Genomic DNA, 20,657 nt, shown 5'->3' on the forward strand with positions numbered 1-20,657 from the left:
TTTGGGAGGCTGAGGCTGGTGGATTGCTTGAGCTCAGGTGTTCAAGACCAACTAGAGTAAGGTAATGGCCAGGCAGGATGGCGGGTGGCTGTAGTCCCAACTACTTGGGAAGCAGAATGAGATTCTGTCTCAAAAAAGAAAATAAAAAATAAATGAAGTGTGCGTGGCCTCTCTGCGTCCTCCCTGCACCACCAGTCTGTAGAGGAACTCAGGGTGCGCTGGGGAGCCCAGGCCTGCCGCTGGCACCGTCTCTGGGGTCTGACCCCGTCTCTGCTCCTGTCTCTGGCTGTGTTTCCACATCGGCCCATGTCTGCCTCTCTCAACACTGGTCTGTCCCTCTGCCTATGTCTGTCTCCCTGGCTCCCTCTCTCTGTGTCTCTCCCCGTTTCCCTGTCTCTCTGTGTCTGTCTCCCTCTCTGTTCCCCTGTTTGTCTCTCTCTGCCTGTCTCTCTGTCTGTATTTCTCTACCTCCTTCTACTTCTCTGTTTCTCTCTCTCCCTCTGTCTCCGTATCCATCTCCTCTGCGACCCTTGCCCAGCCGGCTTCTGCCTCACACACACCCAGACTCAGCTCCTCATGTGCTGGGCAGACACTGCCCAGGAGGACCGAAGGAGGCTGCAGTTAGCTGTGCCCACCCCAAACTCCCCACGCCCATCATGTACAGCCCACGCCCATTGTGTACAGCCTTGCAGATCCTGACCTGCCACCTGGACAGGACCCCCCAGGACACACGCCAATCTCTGCATGTCACTCTTAAGACAATGCTAACTGGGGCAGAGTCAAGAGGGGAGGGATGTAGAAAGTGCTTTGCAAACGGTGGCCTGGAGTAAGGCTGTGTCTGTTCCATTTGCACTTAGGAAAAGCTGTGTATTAACTCAAGGCAACCAGCTGAACCCCTCTCTATGAGAAAACTCTTTGGGTGTTGCAGGATGACAGCCCCAAGCCATCCCAGAACACAGCAAGGTGACAGACACAGCTCTGACATTTTTAGGCATGAGAGCTGAGCATCTAGGGTGTACATCTGGACTGGTCAGCCCCAGACCCCATTTGACCATGAGGGCAAAACTCCTTGACTTTGCTGAACCTGACACCAATCTGAAAGTGAAGACAGTGTCCCCCAGGCTCAGGATGTGGGTGGGAGAGGCAGCCTAGGCCCTTTATAGAGTGACCAGAGTCACCCCTCCCACCAAGCCCCCAATGTCCCCCTACACAGATCATCCATCTGGGACCTTCCATCAGGACTCCTGGCATCATAAGGCAAATGCTCAGTGGCTTTCTAAGTGGCTCCGGTTGTCCTCAAGCTGGGAACAGATTCATCAACTTTTGATAGATTCATCTGGCCCCATCCTTCGGCAGAAAGCAGACCAGGGAAAAGGGGTCTCAGGACTGACACTACCTGGGACAGGTCTTCTGCCTTCTTTCCCTCTCGAATGGCCACCTCCAAACGTGTGAAGAGGTTCCAGGTGTGCTGGTCACTATGCATGATGAAGTCACGTAGGGAGTATTCGCTGTCCGACACCAGGTACAGATCTGCCAACTCTGTGTTACAGTAACCTGAAGAAACAGGGACGGTCTTGTGTTTGCCTAAAAAGAACACTCAAGCAGACCTCACCTTAGGGACCCTCTGTACCCTCTGATCAGCATCACTGACACATCAAAATAAAAATCATCTACCTGACTATGGCAAACTGCATGCGCAGTCAGTTGATGGGGAAACAGCACTGAGGCAGCCTTAGCTGTCGACTGCTGTGACTGTCACCTAGAGACACTGTATCAGTTCTTCAATCAAGTGCCACTCTAGGTATTGCTGTGGAGATGTTCTGTAGATGTGGTGAGCACCTACATCAATCTGACTTTAAGGAAAGGAGATAAGCCCCCGTAATGTGGGTGGGCCTCATCCAGTCCACTGGAAACCACACAGACAAAGACAGAAGTGTTTTCTGGATTAGCAATTCCATCTGCAAGACTGGAGCCCAGCTCCTGCCTGAGTATTCAGCCCGCTGGCTTGCCTTGGAAGGGTAGACTGCCACCATCATGTGAATCCTTCAAATAAATCTCCTGGTTTACATCCCAGGGTTTCTGTCACTCTGGAGAGCCCTTAATGATGCAGGAACCTTGCCTCCTGCACCCACGTTACTCCTAGGTCAGCTGTGCACGGGACCCCGCTCCCAAGCTCCATTCTGCCCACAGCATTGGAAGCTGGATGTACAGGTCTTGGTAGTGGAGACCCATAGATGTAAACAGACAGCCTCACACAACTAGAGCCATCAGACATAAGAAATGGCCCTGTGTCACATTAACAAAGAAATGACACCACAGCTTCTGAGGATGAGAAAGGGCCCAGGCAGCCATCACGCTGCACGATGCATCAGTCCCCGGGTTCAAAGCATTTGCAAAAGGAGTCAGAACAAGCTTACAAGGTGACAGTGCTGATGACATAGCTTTTCTCATATTCAGGAATCATTTTTAATAGGAGAACGGTACTAAAATGCTCTGGCTGAGAAACAGGCTGTGCCTCATATTTTCTAAACTCTAAGGATACAGTCAGGTGTCTCTGTGTGAGGGCAGAAAGTCAGGTCTCCCCCAGCATGGTCTGCCATCTGGTCACAGAAGCAAAGCTGCCTCTGCCCTGGGGTCTTCTGCCCACCTCGCCTTCCCAAGCTGCTCGTGGAACAGAGAGCATACACACCTTGTGCTCTAGGACCATGCTGAAGAGGTCTGCTTGATTCAGCAAACATACACTGTCACCCATCGACCCACCCACCCACTCATCCACCCATCTATGTAACCATCCACTCATCCATCCATCCACCCAACCTCATCCATCCGTCCATCTTGTCTATTCATCCATCCATCCACCCACCCATTCATCCATCCATCCACTTATCCCTTCATCCATCCATCATTCCACCTATCCATCCTTCCACCCATCTATGAAACTATTCATTCATCTATCCATCCATTCACTCATCCACTCACCCACGCATTCATCCATCCACTCCTCCCTCCATCCGACTATCCATCCACTTATCCATCCTATCTATCTGTCCATTCATCCATCCATCTACCCACCCATGCATTCATCCATCCACTCCTCCCTCCATCCATCTATCCATCCATTCATCCATCCATCCGTCCATCTACCCACCCACGCATTCATCCATCCACTCCTCTCTCCATCCATCTATCCATCCATTCATTCATCCATCCATTCTTCTACCTGTTTATCCTTTTCCCCATCCATCCACCAGCCTATCCATTCATCCATACACCCATCCGTCCATTCACTCACCCACCTACATCCACCCAGCCATTCTTTTACCCATCCACCCACTCATTCATCCACTCATTGACCCATGTCCACCCACCCCTTCTTAAGCCATCCACCCACTCATTCATTCATCGTTTCACCCATCTATCTATCCATCTAACAATCTAGCTACCCATTCACCCACCCACCTACCATCCATCCATCTACCTACCCACTCACCCACCCGTTCATCTATGCACCCACCCACCCTATAATCCATCCATCCATCCATCCACCCTATCATCCATTCATCCATCCATCCATCCATCCATCCATCAGCTCTATCTATTGATCTATCTATCCATCAATCAGTCAATTACTATCAAACCCATGGTTCTCAACTGGCAATTTCGCCTCCAGGAACACTTGGCAATTTCTAGGGACACTTTTGGTTGCTATGATTGGGTGACAGGTGCTGCTAGCATCTGATGGGTAAGGGCCAGGGACACTGTTCAACACCCTGCAATGCAAAGGATGCCCAGCACAGAGTTGCTTGAGCCCAAATTGTCACTTGTGCTGACACTGAGGCTCGTTCCTCTTCTCTGTCATCCATTTGTGTGTAGCTATCTGTGCATTTAACATCTCTGAAGACATCCATACGTCCACCCTGTATATGCCTATCAAAATAAAGAAACGGATAAAGATGTGCGTTTGTGTGTCCTAAAGGATACTAAGAGCGGCGGTGTGTGTGTGGTGCGTGTACTCTACGGGCCTTGCTTCTCTGGAGATCCGTGACTGACACAAGCCCTTTGAGACCACAGCCTGTGGGCAGGTTGCTCATTCTTTCTTTTCTCCTTGCTCGTCCTCTTAGCTTTTTGGGAAGAAACGTTACTGATAGGCAGCCTGGCTGCCACCTGCCACCCGCCTCTGTCACCTTACATTACTGATAGGCAGCCTGGCTGTCACCTGCCACCCGCCTCTGTCACCTTACATTACTGATAGGCAGCCTGGCTGTCACCTGCCACCCGCCTCTGTGCCATACCACCTTAACTTGGTGACTTCCCCCACCCACAGAGACACTGAGACGCCTGATACCTCGCTCGGACCTCTCCAGGAGCCCCAGGATGGCACAGACGTCCAACAGTCGTTCAGCTCCACACACAGAGACGTCCACCATGCTGGCAACATCCACAGCCTTCTGGGGCACTTCACCTTTCAACACGTCAAACACCTTCAGTCTGCATGCGGTGAACAGGGCCTGTGCATCACACGTGGGGGCAGTGAGACTCACATGGTGACTTGCAAGGGGAGCAGAGGGGACAGAGCTTTAGCGGCTGCCTGGGTAGGCACAGACTCCAGGGCAGAGAAGGCAGAGGCTGCCCAAGTGGACAGCCTTCTGCACAATCCATTCCCTGGGCTGGCCAGGCTGCCCACACAGGGATGGGCACCTGTGACCACACAGGGATGTGTCAGTGACCAGCTGCCCACAGCTGTGACCACACAGGGATGTGTCAGTGAGCAGCTGCCCACAGCTGTGACCACACAGGGATGTGTCAGTGACCAGCTGCCCACAGCTGTGACCACACAGGGATGTGTCAGTGACCAGCTGCCCACAGCTGTGACCACACAGGGGTGTGTCAGTGAGCAGCTGCCCACAGCTGTGACCACACAGGGGTGTGTCAGTGACCAGCTGCCCACAGCTGTGACCACACAGGGGTGTGTCAGTGACCAGCTGCCCACAGCTGTGACCACACAGGGGTGTGTCAGTGACCAGCTGCCCACAGCTGTGACCACACAGGGGTGTGTCAGTGACCAGCTGCCCACAGCTGTGACCACACAGGGGTGTGTCAGTGACCAGCTGCCCACAGCTGTGACCACACAGGGGTGTGTCAGTGACCAGCTGCCCACAGCTGTGACCACACAGGGGTGTGTCAGTGACCAGCTGCCCACAGCTGTGACCACACAGGGGTGTGTCAGTGACCAGCTGCCCACAGCTGTGACCACACAGGGGTGTGTCAGTGACCAGCTGCCCACAGCTGTGACCACACAGGGGTGTGTCAGTGACCAGCTGCCCACAGCTGTGACCACACAGGGGTGTGTCAGTGACCAGCTGCCCACAGCTGTGACCACACAGGGGTGTGTCAGTGACCAGCTGCCCACAGCTGTGACCACACAGGGGTGTGTCAGTGAGCAGCTGCCCACAGCTGTGACCACACAGGGGTGTGTCAGTGACCAGCTGCCCACAGCTGTGACCACACAGGGGTGTGTCAGTGACCAGCTGCCCACAGCTGTGACCACACAGGGATGTGTCAGTGAGCAGCTGCCCACAGCTGTGACCACACAGGGGTGTGTCAGTGACCAGCTGCCCACAGCTGTGACCACACAGGGGTGTGTCAGTGAGCAGCTGCCCACAGCTGTGACCACACAGGGGTGTGTCAGTGACCAGCTGCCCACAGCTGTGACCACACAGGGGTGTGTCAGTGAGCAGCTGCCCACAGCTGTGACCACACAGGGGTGTGTCAGTGAGCAGCTGCCCACAGCTGTGACCACACAGGGGTGTGTCAGTGACCAGCTGCCCACAGCTGTGACCACACAGGGGTGTGTCAGTGAGCAGCTGCCCACAGCTGTGACCACACAGGGATGTGTCAGTGAGCAGCTGCCCACAGCTGTGACCACACAGGGGTGTGTCGGTGAGCAGCTGCCCACAGCTGTGACCACACAGGGGTGTGTCGGTGACCAGCTGCCCACAGCTGTGACCACACAGGGGTGTGTCGGTGACCAGCTGCCCACAGCTGTGACCACACAGGGATGTGTCAGTGACCAGCTGCCCACAGCTGTGACCACACAGGGATGTGTCAGTGACCAGCTGCCCACAGCTGTGACCACACAGGGGTGTGTCAGTGAGCAGCTGCCCACAGCTGTGACCACACAGGGGTGTGTCAGTGAGCAGCTGCCCACAGCTGTGACCACACAGGGATGTGTCAGTGACCAGCTGCCCACAGCTGTGACCACACAGGGGTGTGTCAGTGAGCAGCTGCCCACAGCTGTGACCACACAGGGATGTGTCAGTGAGCAGCTGCCCACAGCTGTGACCACACAGGGGTGTGTCAGTGACCAGCTGCCCACAGCTGTGACCACACAGGGGTGTGTCAGTGAGCAGCTGCCCACAGCTGTGACCACACAGGGATGTGTCAGTGAGCAGCTGCCCACAGCTGTGACCACACAGGGATGTGTCAGTGAGCAGCTGCCCACAGCTGTGACCACACAGGGGTGTGTCAGTGACCAGCTGCCCACAGCTGTGACCACACAGGGGTGTGTCGGTGACCAGCTGCCCACAGCTGTGACCACACTGGATGAACCTAGCTGCTGCGGCCAGGTGGGAACAGACTGGATGAACCTAGCTGCTGCGGCCAGGTGGGAACAGACTGGGGATTCTGAGTTGGGCCTGCTGGTTCCTGCTCTACCCAGGCCAGCCCCTTGCTGGGACGGCTGCCCTGAGGGCATGAGGTCACGGGACAGGAGGACACAAACCCTGACCCTGTCTGCTCTCGAGGCAGGTGGTGACCGAAACCAAAGTCCACCCATGTCCAGCCAGCAGGCTTCAGGGCACCCTGAGGTTACGCGCCATCAGCACTGCAGCCTGGCCACATGCTGGGGTCATCTGTGCCCTCTGCACCCTCAGAAACATACTGGGCCCCTTTCTGGCCGTGTTCCCGATGACCCCAGGGTGGGCAGCACACTGGCTGATGGGAACCTATTCCCAGAATCTCTTTCTCTGTGCCAGGCCACTTAGGGAAGTCAGTCAATCAATCAGCCCAAGATGCTGTCATGGACTAATGGGTGTCACCCAAAAAGATACAACCATGTATCCCAAACCCTGGGTTCTTGAAATGGGACCTTATTGCAACTGCAGATGTGATTAGTGAAGGATCTGGAGATGAGGCCATTCTGGATTAGAGAGGGCCCCAAATCCAGTGACAGGTGTCCTCCTAAAAGACAGCAGAGGGGACACAGACACAGAGGAGAAGCCACGTGGCGATGGAGGCAGAGACTGGAGTGATGTGGACACAAGCCCAGGGACACCTGGAGCCCCCAGGAGCTGGGAGAGGCAGGAAGGGGCCTCCCCTGGGGCCTGTGGAGGGAGCGGCCGTGAGACACCTGAACCTCAGACCCCTGGGCTCCAGGGTTGGGGGAGGGTGAGCTCCTGTTCTTTCAGGTGACCAGGTTTTGGCCATTTGCTATAGCGGCCCCAGGGACCAACCTGAGTACCTTTGATACTTTGAAGCCATCTACCAGTTCTAGAAGTCTGGCCGGGAAAGGGGGCAGGGGCCCCACCATCCTGTTACAGTCGGTGTTGAGGGCGCCCCTAGCCTGGTGGTCAGTGCCAACTTCTGTCCTGTCCTTGCTGCCCACTGTCCTCTGAACAAGCTTGGAGCCATCACCGTCCACGTCGCTGGGATTCTCAAACGTGTCCACGGGTGGGATAGAGTCCTGTCTGGTCCGCTGCAGGTGCCCCTGGTGGGGAGGGTGGTACAGCTCCACCAGCTTCTTGCAGAAGTGGTTCAGCGGGAAGCCCACCACGTTGAGAAAGTCCCCGTGGACATACTCCACCAGCATCCCGCCCAGCGCCTGGATCCCGTAGCCGCCAGCTTTGTCCCTGCACAAGTTTGGGAGGGATCAGAGCCACGTTCATGAGATGGAAAATCCTAGGACCAGAGCTCATATCAGGCCTATCAGACATGGGACCGCAGGGGACCCAGCCATCTCACTCCTTGGTGGCTACACATTAAGCAGCTCAGCAACTGGCCATAGGTCATGTTATATATACACACAGAGGGTACCAAAAACATGGACGTACATTTTAAGAAAAGAAAAATCTACTAAAATTGTAACACCCAGATACACCGATAACACAAGATGAACACAGGTCATGCTGGGCACCTCCGGCATTGCAGGGGTCAAATGTGACCTGAGTGTTACAAATTTAATACAGCTTTTCGTTTTTGAAATGTACACACATTTTTTTTCAGCTCTTGTATACTTAAGGTGTACAACAAGATGTTTTGATGTAGATGGTCACACTGTAAAAAGATTAAATCAAGCGAATCACACTATTCCTGACGTCAGGAAACATATGTTTCTTTGTATGGTGACCACACACAGGATACAGTCCCATGGCCTTTTTCAAGAAAATGATCAAGGCTGGGCCCAGTGGCTCATGCCTGTAATCCCAGCACTCTGGGGGCTGACGCAGATGGATCACTTGAGCTCACGAGTTCAAATCCAGCATGAGCAAGAGTGAGACTCCCATCTCTACTGAAAGTAGAAAAATTAGCTGGGTGCGATGGCACCCAGGCACCTGCCATCAAAGGAGGCTGAGGCAGGAGGATTGCTTAAGCCCAGGAGTCTGAGGTTGCTGTGAGCTATGCTGATGCCACAGCACTATTCAGGGAGATGGAGTGAGCCCTGTCTACAAAAAAACCCAAAAAGAACACGACCCACCGTTCTTACTTACAGTCACTGGCTGTAGAATATGTCTCGTGAACTAACTAGAGTTTTGCAGTCTTTGAGTAACATGTCCTCAGCCCACTGCCCTCAGCTACACCCTTTTGTTCTGTTTCTCAGACATCAATGTTCTTAGATTGCACAGAAGAGTGAGAACATGGGGTGCATGTGTTTCACTGAACATGACATCGGCCAGTCCGTCTGTGTTGTTACAGATGATAGGATTTCCTTTTTGGGGAGAGGCTAATAGGATCCCATGTGTGCAGACAGCTGGGGCCCCATACCTGGTCCCCAGCCCCACACAGTCCCTGCACTCACATGGGTTCCCCGCTGTGGATGTATTCCCAGAGCAGCTCCTCGGACAGTTCTGAGAACTTCACAGTTGTTTCCTCATAGAATTCGGAGACCTCAGTGTCCAGCTGACCCTCTGAAGGACAAAGGTGTAGAGGTGAGGGTGTACGGCCAGGCTGACCCCTGCTTCCCAACTGCCCATAGGGGCATGGACCCCAGGCTCATCCTGCAGCCAGACACCTCCCCTCGGTGAAGAGGGAAGGTTCACTTAGGAAAGGAAAAAAAAATCACAAAACAGAAACAGGACAACAGAGGCAACAGGAGGAATTGGGAGGGGGCAGGCAGAGCCAGCCTGAGGACAGGGCCTCCCGTTCTGCACAGAAATCCTCCAAGTGGTACTTTTGAAGTTAGCACATGGCCACGGCAGGGAGGGGGCAGCTCCAAGCACAGCAGGACTGACAGCAATTCAGAGGGCCTGGGGTCTGTCCTGGGGTGAAGTCTCCCCCAAGTTCACGTCCCCCTGGGCCCCAGTCACCTTTACTGTAGCAGTGGACGATGGCGACACCAGTGAACACACTATGCTCTTTCCCGTTCAGCCTGCAAGACACAGCGGCCACATGCTGTCACAGGCGGGAGCTGTAAAGAGAGCACCCACCTTCCCAGGGGCCTTCTGTGTGTACAGAGATGGAATGAGAGGTGAGGCAGGCCTGGGATGCCCAGATGGGACGATGGGGCATGGCCAACATCTGTCCTCAATGGAGGTTGGACATGAGCAGCAAGGGGGTTGCTGTGGAACCCCGGCTGGGCTCCCAGCCCCCCAGTAAACACCGCCAGGGTAAGATGCATGGGGCTGCCCTGTGCAGCCAGTTGGACGTGACAGCTGCCCTGTAGCCCAGAGCTGGGCAAGCTGCCCCTCTCAGTGTATGTGGGCAGGATGTGGGCAGGACACAGAGCCCGCAAGGCTGAGAACGTGCCAGGGGTCAAGGATTACAGTGGGCCTGCTCCATCCTCACATCCCGGGGTGGTGGGGCGCTGAGGCTCTGACCACTGAGGCCACACACTGACCCCCCAAGGCTATTTCTGCACCCAGGACGGCCCTGACGCCAGCCCTGTGCCCACCTGAATAGCATCCTACAGGCATCCCCGATGCCAGCCCCGTGCCCGGCTGGACAGCATCCTACAGGCATCCCCGACGCCAGCCCCGTGCCCGGCTGGACAGCATCCTGCAGGCATCCCCGACACCAGCCCCATGCCCACCTGGATAGCATCCTACAGGCATCCCCGACGCCAGCCCCGTGCCCGGCTGGACAGCATCCTACAGGCATCCCCAACGCCAGCCCCGTGCCCACCTAGATAGCATCCTGTAGGCATCCTGCTTATCCAACGGCTTCTCCAGAATCAGCCCGGACACTGCCTGCAAGACACCAGCACACATGGCGTCGATTACCACATCCCTTCCGCAAAAGCCCCACCGTCCCCTTTTTACAAGTCGGGGCTTTTGTTGAAAGTGAAATCAACATGACACACACTTCCCCGTTTTAATTTATTTATTTTTTTGAGACAGAGTTCCGCTCTGTCACCCTTGGTAGAGTGCTGTGACCTCAACATAGCTCACAGCAACCTCAAAGTCCTGGGGTCAAGTGATCCTCCTGCCTCAGCCTCCTGAGTAACTGGGACTACAGGAGCACACCACCTTGCCGGGATAGTTTTTCTATTTTCAGTACAGACGGGGTCTCGCTCTTGCTTGGGGTGGTCTCAAAACTCCTGGACCCTGCCACCAAGGCCTCTCAAGAGTGCTGGAATTACAGGAGTGAGCCGCCATGCCTGACCTCACTTCCCCATTTTAAAAGCAAACAATTCAGGGGTGTTTTGTACATTCACCATGTTGTTCAAACCCCACCTGTGTCCAGTTCAGGAACATTCTCATTGCCCCCAAAGGACACCTTGTCCCATGCACCGTTGCTTCTCAGTCCCCGGAGACCATGAGTCCACTCTCCTTTGGACACTGCATGTAAATGGAATCACAGGTGCCCGTCCTGCCTGGCTCCTCCCACAGAGCCTCACTTATCATGGTTTACCCACTCAGCAGGAGGCAGAGCCTCCTTCCCTCCCTACACCGCTCGTGGTGTGCACAGAACACACCCTGCTCACCCACTCAGCAGGGGTCAGAGCCTCCTTCCCTCCCTACACCGCTCATGGTGTGCACAGAACACACCCTGCTCACCCACTCAGCAGGGGTCAGAGCCTCCTTCCCTCCCTACACCGCTCATGGTGTGCACAGAACACACCCTGCTCACCCACTCAGCAGGGGTCAGAGCCTCCTTCCCTCCCTACACCGCTCGTGGTGTGCACAGAACACACCCTGCTCACCCACTCAGCAGGGGTCAGAGCCTCCTTCCCTCCCTACACCGCTCATGGTGTACACAGAACACCCTGAGTTCACCCTGTTCACCCACTCGCCTGGGTGGACGTTTGGTTGTTTCCAGCTTTTGGCTGCTGTCAACATTTGTGTTCAAGGTTTTATTTGAACACTTGCTTTCAATTCTTTGGGTTTACAGCAAACAGATGTACTAGTCTCCTGGGGCAGCCCTGCCAGAGTCCCCCAGACCGTCCCACAGACCGGGCGGCTTAAACCACAGAAGTTCATTCTCTCGCATCCTGGAGGCTGGAAGTCTGAGATCAAGGGGTCTCAGGCTGGCCCCTCCTGAGGCCTCTCTCCTTGCTGTGTAGACACCATCATCTCCGTTTCCTCACGAAGTCCTCCCTCTGTGCCTGTCTGTGTCCCAATCTGTTCTTCTTATGAGGACACCAGTCCTGGGGGGTCAGGACCCACACTGTGACCTCATTGTACCTTAATCACCCCTGTAAAGACCCATCTTCAAACCCAGCCACAGTCTGAGGTTCTGGTAATTTTGGCTTTGAAAATTCTACCCATAACAGCAGAATTGCTGGAGCACCAGGTAATTTTATATTTATCCATTTGAGGAACCTAAGTTTTCACTTTTTAACATCCCTAGAGGCAGGCAAGGTGGTGTCTGTAGTCCCAGCTACTTGGAAAGTAGGAGGATTGTTGAGCTCAGGAGCTTGAACCCAGCTTGAGAACATAGCAAGACCCTGTCTCTAAAAAAAAAATTTTTTTTAAACTTCACTATCTTGAAACAGGCATGGTGGCTCATGCTGGTAATCACAGCACTCTGGGAGGCCCAAGTAGGAGGATCCCTTGAGTTCATGAGTTTGAGACCAGCCTAAGCATGAGAAGACCCCATCTCTACTAAAAATAGAAAAACTAGCTGGGCACTATGGCGGGCGCCTGTATGCCCAGGTATTCAGGAGGCTGAGGCAGAAAGATGGCTTGAGCCCAGGAATTCGAGTTTGCAGTGAGCTATGATGACACCACTGCAGTCCAGCCTGGGTGACAAGAGTGAGGGTCTCCTTCTTGCCCGCAGGCACACGGGTACCGTGGACTTTAGCCACATGGAGCCAGGGGGGCCCTGGACCAGCCCAGTCAGTGCTTTCTGCCCCTGGACTGTGTGAGACGTTTACATTTGCAGTGCCTTGCACTGGGGCCCAACCTCCCTGCATCATGCTTAGATGTGTCTCTGGCATGGCAGAGAGACATGAACGGCTCCCACGGCACAGCATGCTGCTCAGCGTCCAAACACACACTGTGGGTAGAATCCTGCTCCCCAGAAGGTTCGTCCACAACCTAACCCCTGGCCCCTCTGACCACAGTGGTACTTGGAAACAGGGTCTTTGCAGAGGTAAGTAGTTAAGGGAGACAAGTGTAGGGTGGTCCCTAAGTCCACTCAGAGGTACACTTATTAGAGGATAGAAATTTGGACCCAGACACCCACAGTGGAACAAGGCCACATGAAGACAAAGGCAGGGGTTGGGGTGATGCAGCCACAAGCCAAAGACTATCCAGGACTGTCGGAAGCCACCAGAAGGTGGATGGAGACACACAACTGACTCGCCCCAGGAGCCTCCAGAAAGAGGCAGCCTGCTGGTGCCTTCAATTCAGACTTGTGGTCCCTGGAACCCTAGGAGAGGATAGTTCTGTTGTTTAGGACGCTTGGTGTGTGGGTGTTACAGCGGTTCCAGGAACAAGTGCGCCCTCTACCCACACAGGCCCTGGGGGGACACCAGCTCCCTGAGGCCCTCGCTCCCTGGGTCAGGGTCTGACATAAGCTGAATCTCCAAGAACATGCAAACCACACTACAGGCTACACAGAGGAGGACTCACCACGATGGTGTCTGCCCCGATGACCACGTCGGGGGTCCGGAGGTCCTTCTGGAAGAAAGCCAACCTCAGATTTAGAAGGGACATTCCTTCCTGGGAGTCTCACACAAACATCTTCAGGGCATGTTGCACCAGTGGAAAGCATCTCTGAAACTTCAGAGCAGCCTGACTTTGGAAAGCAATTCCAGGAGCCCTCGACGCCCCAGGCAAGGACACAGGTGCATCTCCAAGGCACCTGCCAGCCTGCAGGGTCCAGAGGCTGGGACTGTGTGATCAGCTACAGGGGATGGCACCTGCTGGGCTCTCCAGAGCAGCTGGTGGGCACCACTGGGAATGTTCACACTGGCTGTGCAGGCTTTTCATCCCTTCATGGGGGAGCTACTGGGCCAATTCCATTAAGGTTGATTTTAGGCCCCAGACGCTCCCTGAGGTGTCTTGAATTATGGCCAAAAGGTTTTTGACCCACTCAATGTATGGGGCAGAAGTACTTAAGGCAACAGAACAAATCTAAGCTGAAAATTCAACCTTGGGCTTGAACACACTCAAGTGAAATTTGTATACAACCTTGATCTTAGTTTGCACCTAAATACTAGTCTAAGTGTTCCCCTATCAAAACCAACCAATTACTACTCATTTATCTATAACAGTAAATTATAGCAGTAACTTTAATGCATTTATTATGTGAATTGCAATAGTATGTTACATTATCACAAGTAGAAATAGATTAAACTACTTTAATTCTAACTCTACATGACATTGTTATAGCAATGATATATCACATTGTAACATATTGTAAGATATATTAATTCTATATTGTAACTGATACTATATTAATTGCAATGGTATATTATAAAACATATAGTAAGAAATGAGCTAAATTATTTTGTGCTCTAAATGATAAGGTGATATCAATGTTACATTATAACAGTAACATAGAAGACATGTTAATTCTATATTGTAACTGATATTATATTAATTGCACTAGTATATTATAAAACACATAGTAATAAGCTAAATGACTTCTGTACTCTAAAGGAGAAGGTTATATCAATGGTATATCACATTATAATAAACAGCAAAATACAAGATATATTAATTCTATATTACAACTGATATTTTATTAATTGTAATAGAATATTATAAAACACATAGTAACAGACAAGCTACATTACTTCTATACTCTAAATGATAATATTTAGGGTATACTATCAACAGTATATCACACTATAACAAATAGTAATATATAAGATACATGTACATTAATTGTATTAGTATACTGTAACTGACATCATGTGAATTGCAACAGGTGTATACACCTGATATTTAAATACTAACAGATAACTGCATTAATTCTATATCCTAAATGATAGTATTGTATTATTTATAATAGGATAGTACAGGGTAGCATAAAGTAAGGATAAGTTACATAATTCTAGATAATAAATGATACTATTATATGAATTGCAATAATACACGGTAATAAGCTATGTTCATCCCACATTATAAATGGTATTGTATATTAATTATATGTCAATTATAAAACACAATAGGAAATGTATATTAGTGCTGTCTTATGAATGATACTGCAACAGTACATTATAACATAGTAATTGGTAAGCAGCATTAATCATATATATAAATGGCATTTATTTATAACATTTATGTTAAAAACCTGGAAATCCTCTCACAGCAAAAGAGCATTACAGGAAGAGGGCCCCTTGCCTGGTGCAACCTGTTGGCCACTTCCAGAGCCTTCTGCCTGGCAGTCTCCACGGCATATGCATACGGGGTGGAGAACGAGGCTTTATTCAGCTTCTCTTTAAACTTGGAAGGAACCACCTCAAACCTGAGACCCTGCAACAGAAGAAAAAGGATCTAGGCTGGGGGTGGGAGAGCCCCAGAACAGAAGGTGCATGGCAGTGATGGAGGCCACTGACTGGCTTTTAGCATGTGCCCACGCTGGGTTAGGGAGCTGGCCAGGGACAGACCATGAACCAGCCCGGGCGGACGTGCAGGGAAGAGGCTGGAGAACAGAGAGGCTGGTGGCGGGGGAGTATTGATCGGGGTGTGGGGTGTAGTGCCGGGGAGGTCAGAGGGCTCCCAGGGGCCAGTGAAGGTCAAGGCGGCCTACAGAAAGGGCCCTGCTCACACGAAATTCCAGAAATGATGGTGTTAGCCTGCTCCTGTAATCCACGGGGACTGACAACAGTCCCTGGGGAGGCCAGTCCTGAGTCTCTGGGGGGCAGAGATGTGGACCTAAACCTTGGGGTTGGGTAATGTCACCAGTGACAAACCCCCCACACCCCTACAGTGTGCATGTGGGTCTATACCTGCAGGTCACTAAGTCCCTGGACCTTGGCCTCCAAATCACATAGGCCCCTGCACTACAACCCCCAGATCACTCAAGTCCTTCCCTACAGCTGCAGTTCCCTGGCCCCTAATAAGTTCCAGTCACCAGGTCTCCCCTCTTGGTCACAAGGTCTTCCACGGTCACTACCGGTCAACAGGCCTCCAACCCTGTCACTAGCAATCACAAGGCCACCCACTCCGGTTACTAGGCCCCCATGGTAGGCCCTCCCATCCTGGTCACCAGCAGTGAATAGGCTCCCACTCTGGTCACGAGGCCCTCATCTTGGTCACTAGGGGTTACTAGGCCCCCCCATCTTGGTCACTAACGGTCATCAGGTTCCGATCCTGACCACTAACCGTCACCAGGTTCCCATCCTGACCACTAACGGTCACCAGCTCCCCCATCTTGGGTCACTAGCAGTCAGTAGGTCCCCATGCCGTCACTAGCAGACCCTAGTCCCCCACCTCGGTCACCAGGCCCACCCTCTGTCCCCGGCCTCCCCGGCCCCCTCCCCACGTAATCACCACCCCCCACCACCCCCGTCCCCACCCACGCCCGGTCCCAGCCGCCCACCGCGTTGCTGAGAATCTCCCGGCGGCGCGGGGAGGCGCTGGCCAGCACCACGTGCTTGTGCAGCAGCTTTCCTAGCACCGGGCACAGCACCATGGCGCCGCGGCCTGGACCGAGACCCCGAGACCCGCGCCCGGCGCAGGTGTACGGTGGCCGCAGAGGAAGGAGCCCAGAGCCACGCCTACTTGAGGACCCGCCCACCGCCCCGTCCAGCCTTTGTGAGGAAGCTCTTCCCCTCCCCCTATAAGCCTCTCCTCCCGGGCGAAGCTCCTCCCGCTGCCCGGCCTTCCTCCGCGAGGAAGCCCCGCCCCTCCACTTCTAAGTCCCGCCCACCCGCCGGCCATCCCTCCTACGCAAAGAAGCCCCGCCTCGTGTGAGCCCCGCCCAGAGGCCGCCCCGGCTCTTTAGGCCCCGCCCCTCCACTTCTAAGCCCCGCCCCACCCGCCTTCCATCCCTCCTGGGCAAAGAAGCCCCGCCCCATGTGAGCCCCGCCCAGAGGCCGCCCCGGCTTTTCATGTCCCGCCCTCCACTTCTAAGCCCCGCCCCATGTGAGCCCCGCCTAGAGGCCGCCCCGGCTCTTCAGGCCCCGCCCCTCCACTTCTAAGCCCCGCCCCATGTGAGCCCCGCCTAGAGGCCGCCCCGGCTCTTCAGGCTCCGCCCGGAGTGAGGTTCTGGGCCCTTCCGCACTGGGGAGGAGTCGGGGCCCGTCCGGGATCCCGCGGAGATACGAACCCTGCAGGCGCGGCGAGTAGGCTCCACGCGGGCGGTGCGGAGCGCAGACGTGGGAGGTCCCAGCGGCTGCGGCGGAGCCTAGACTTGCGGGGATTCCCGCGGGCGGTAGGAGGCTCAGACATGGAGGTGGCTCCGCGGGCGGGAGGGAGCAGAGACTTAGCGGGTCCCACGGTGGGTAAGGAGCTCAGACTTGGGGGGATCCTGGCTCAGACGTGGGGTTCCGCGCGGGCAGCACGGGGCTCACCCTGGAGTCTCGGGAGACCCTGTGGACGCTAGAGGGCGCAGACGCGCGCGTCCCCACTGGCACCGAGCGGGCGCAGGCGTGGGGGGATCCCTGGGCGCAGGAAGGGGGCGCAGACATAGGGGGTTCCCCACGAGCCTAGCGCGGCAGCAGACGGGGACAGTTCCCGCGAGCTTTACGGGCAGCACACAGGCATCACCACCAGGCGAACATTTTATAGAGCAGTTTTTCCTGATGCCCTGTGAGTTCCCGGAAGACAGACATCTGTGTTTCTTATTTTTTTATTTTTATTATTTATTTATTTATTTGAGACACAATCTCACTATGTGGCCCTCAGTAGAGTGCCATGGCGTCACAGCTCACAGCAACCCCAAACTCTTGGGCTTAAGTGATTCTCTTGCCTCAGCCTCCCAAGTACACGTGCCTGCCAGGCTGTATTTTTGTCACAGTTCTCGTTTAGTTGGCCCGGGCTGGGTTCGAACCCGCCAGCCTCGGTGCATGTGTCTGGGGCTGTAACCACTGTCTATGAGCACAGAGCCTTATTTCTTTATTTTATTCCCTGTTGCTGGCAGAGTGTCTAAGTGGGACCAGCTAATAATGAATCATAGAGAGAAATAGATGTGTCACAGCCAGTAACTTCCTCCTGGCCAGAGTTGTAGCCTCAGGCAGTCCCCTGGGCCAGCTGGCAGCTACAAAGTCCAGGGGACCAGACTGGAAACGCTGTTTTCCCAGATGCTGTCAGCAACGGTGACTCTTACCCCAGAAATACAAGTTCATATTCAAAAATAGACTTCTTTGCTAAGGGTCGGTGACACGAGATTTTCTTTTAATTGTGTGTGTTTTTCTGGGTGAAAGGCACATTTAAGAGAAAATACACTTGAGGTAGGAAGGGTTCAGTGCTTTGGCGGGTTACAATTGCTCAAGCAGTTTTGGGCTGTCCGGCCATCCTGGGAGTTGAGTTCAGATGTGTTGTTCTAGGGACAGAAATGATTCCTCACACACATACGCTGAGGGAAAGACCAAGGATCTTTGATCAGTGAAGGCAGGTTGTAAGACTTGAGTGTGTGCACTTGTCCTTGGGGGTGTTGAAATCATATGCCCCTTTCTGCTCTTATCTATACAATAAAAGAGACCGGATCTGATGTGTCTGGGGTACTATCTTGATCAGGATGGAGCCCCCAGGTGTGTCCTCAGTGGTTTCCTTGGACGTGTTGAGCAGGAGGGGTTAGGGGTTCTGTTCAGATGAGAGGCCACCTTGGGAGATGCTTTTGGGTTCCCTGGTGCTTGAGTAGCAGTTTCAAGGTCTGAGGTATGTTCCTAATGCCTCTACCCTGATGTACTGGGCATGGTCCTTGCCCCCATGAGCCTGTTCTCCCTTTGGACCAGGAGTCCTCACTGAGGACATTTGGGGCTGGAGGACTCCCCATGGAGGGTCGTCTAGTGCACTGTGGGGTGTGGGGCAGCATCGCTGGGCCCCACCCACCAGATGCCAGCAGCATCCACTGCAGTTGTGACAGCCAGAGGTTTCCACAGACATCACCAAGTGTACCCTGAGGGAGTAGTAAATGGTCTTTGATTGGGAAGACTGCTATAGAGTGATAGGGATGGATGGATAGACATAGATAAGATGGATGGATAGATGGATAGATAGATAAGATGGATGGATAGATGGGTGGATGGATGGATAGATAAGGTGGATGGATGGATAGATAAGATGGATAGATGGGTGGATGGATGGATAGATAAGATGGATGGATGGATAGATAAGATGGATAGATGGGTGGATGGATGGATGGATGGATGGATAGATAAGATGGATGGATAGATGGGTGGATGGATGGAGGGATGGATAGATTAGATGGGTGGATGGATGGATGGATAGATAATATGGATAGATAGATGGGTGGATAGATGGATAGATAGATAAAATGGATGGATAGATGGGTGGGTGGATGGATAGATAAGATGGATGGATAGATGGATGGATGGATGGATAGATAAGATGGATAGATGGGTGGATGGATGGATGGATGGATAGATAAGATGGATAGATGGGTGGATGGATGGAGGGATGGATAGATTAGATGGGTGGATGGATGGATAGATAATATGGATAGATAGATGGGTGGATAGATAGATAAAATGGATGGATAGATGGGTGGGTGGATGGATAGATAGATAAAATGGATGGATAGATGGGTGGGTGGATGGATAGATAGATAAAATGGATGGATAGATGGATGGATGGACAGATAGAAAGAACAGATGGATGGATGGATAGAAGAGATGGATGGATAGATAGATACCTGGATGGATAGATTAGATAGATAGATTGAATAGATAGCTAATTGATGAGATAGGTGAATAATACAGAAATAGATAATGGCTTAATAGATGGATGATCCATCCATAAACGCATAGATAAGTTAGAAGTAGGATGAATGACAAATAATGGAATAATAGGCAGATAATGCATACCTAAACTAACAGATACGATAGACATATAGATGAATGACAGGCATAGAAGGCATAGGCAGGTGATTAATAGATAATAAGTACATGAAACCGATGAATAATAAATGGATAGCGGTAGCTACTGGGAGCACAGACCACTGATGGATAGGTGAGTGACAGGTGGAGAAGACGGATGATACACAGATACAGATGAAGGATGGAGACTCCCAACGCGTGTAACACAGGGTATTTCAGCCTCAGCACTGCTGACTGTGTTGGGGGCGTCCTGTGCACTGTGGGTGTTGAGCGGTGTTTCTGGGCCCCACCCGCCAGATGCCAGCAGCACTACCACCAGGTCATGAAAGGTCTGCAGCCCTCACCTAGGGTCCCCTGGGGGCAGAATCTCCCTAGTTTTTGGCAGGTGCATTACATAAAACCTACACACACAGGTGTGCCCTTGAGAACCCTGGAACATTAAAGCGTATGATTCTGCTTCAGTGAGATAAGGACAGGAGCTGAGGTGCTGGCACGGGGCTGAATCATTGTCCTCAGGCTGCCCTGACAAACTCCCACAGACCAGGCAGCTTAAACCACAGACGTTTCTTCTCTCACATCCTGGAGGCTGGACGTCTGAGGTCGAGGTGTCTCAGGCTGGTCCTCCTGAAGCCTCTCTCTGTGGCGTGTGGACGTCATCTTCTCTCCGGGTCCTCATGGGGTCGTCCTTCTGTGCCTGTCTGGGTCCTCACCTCCTCTTCTGATCAGGACACCAGCCCTGCTGGACCAGGGCCCAATCTAGTAACCTCATTTTACCTTAATCACCTCTTTAAAGACCCCTTTCCAAACACAGCCACATCCTGAGTTTCTGGGGATCAGCGCTTCAATGCATAAATTTTACGGGCCACACAGGGGACAGAGGAAGGTTGAGCAGCATTTTCAGGACAGAGTTTTACCTCCAGAACTGACCTGTCCAAAGGATTTTGCAAACAAATCACGCTTCCTAAAGGGATTCAGCCGCCTTCCGTCT

At 53.0% G+C, this 20,657-nt stretch overlaps 1 protein-coding gene and 1 long non-coding RNA gene across 5 annotated transcripts in view; both read right to left on the reverse strand.

The window, feature by feature from the left end:
• ASMTL (acetylserotonin O-methyltransferase like) overlaps positions 1-16,385 on the reverse strand; it is a 34,529-nt gene extending 18,144 nt beyond the window's left edge. Inside the window, exons 1-9 of one of the 4 annotated variants that reach the window (XM_053579682.1) lie at positions 16,210-16,385; positions 15,009-15,140; positions 13,290-13,334; positions 10,396-10,460; positions 9,582-9,643; positions 9,074-9,182; positions 7,520-7,907; positions 4,346-4,508; positions 1,397-1,554 (exon numbers count right to left, since the gene is read on the reverse strand). In XM_053579682.1, the coding sequence (XP_053435657.1) occupies positions 1,397-1,554; positions 4,346-4,508; positions 7,520-7,907; positions 9,074-9,182; positions 9,582-9,643; positions 10,396-10,460; positions 13,290-13,334; positions 15,009-15,140; positions 16,210-16,302 (1,215 nt within the window). In that variant the 5' untranslated portion in view covers positions 16,303-16,385. The other 3 variants (XM_053579681.1, XM_053579684.1, XM_053579683.1) reach the window with 3 other exon arrangements.
• Positions 4,515-7,505, reverse strand: LOC128577450 (uncharacterized). The gene is made up of 3 exons (XR_008377574.1): positions 6,648-7,505; positions 6,559-6,609; positions 4,515-4,698 (listed from the first exon to the last, which is right to left on the reverse strand). It is a non-coding gene; the product is annotated as an uncharacterized LOC128577450 (long non-coding RNA).
• Positions 16,386-20,657: the final 4,272 nt, after the last annotated feature.

The sequence above is a fragment of the Nycticebus coucang genome, chromosome X (assembly GCF_027406575.1).
Source record: "Nycticebus coucang isolate mNycCou1 chromosome X, mNycCou1.pri, whole genome shotgun sequence".
NCBI classification, from domain to species: Eukaryota; Metazoa; Chordata; class Mammalia; order Primates; family Lorisidae; genus Nycticebus; species Nycticebus coucang.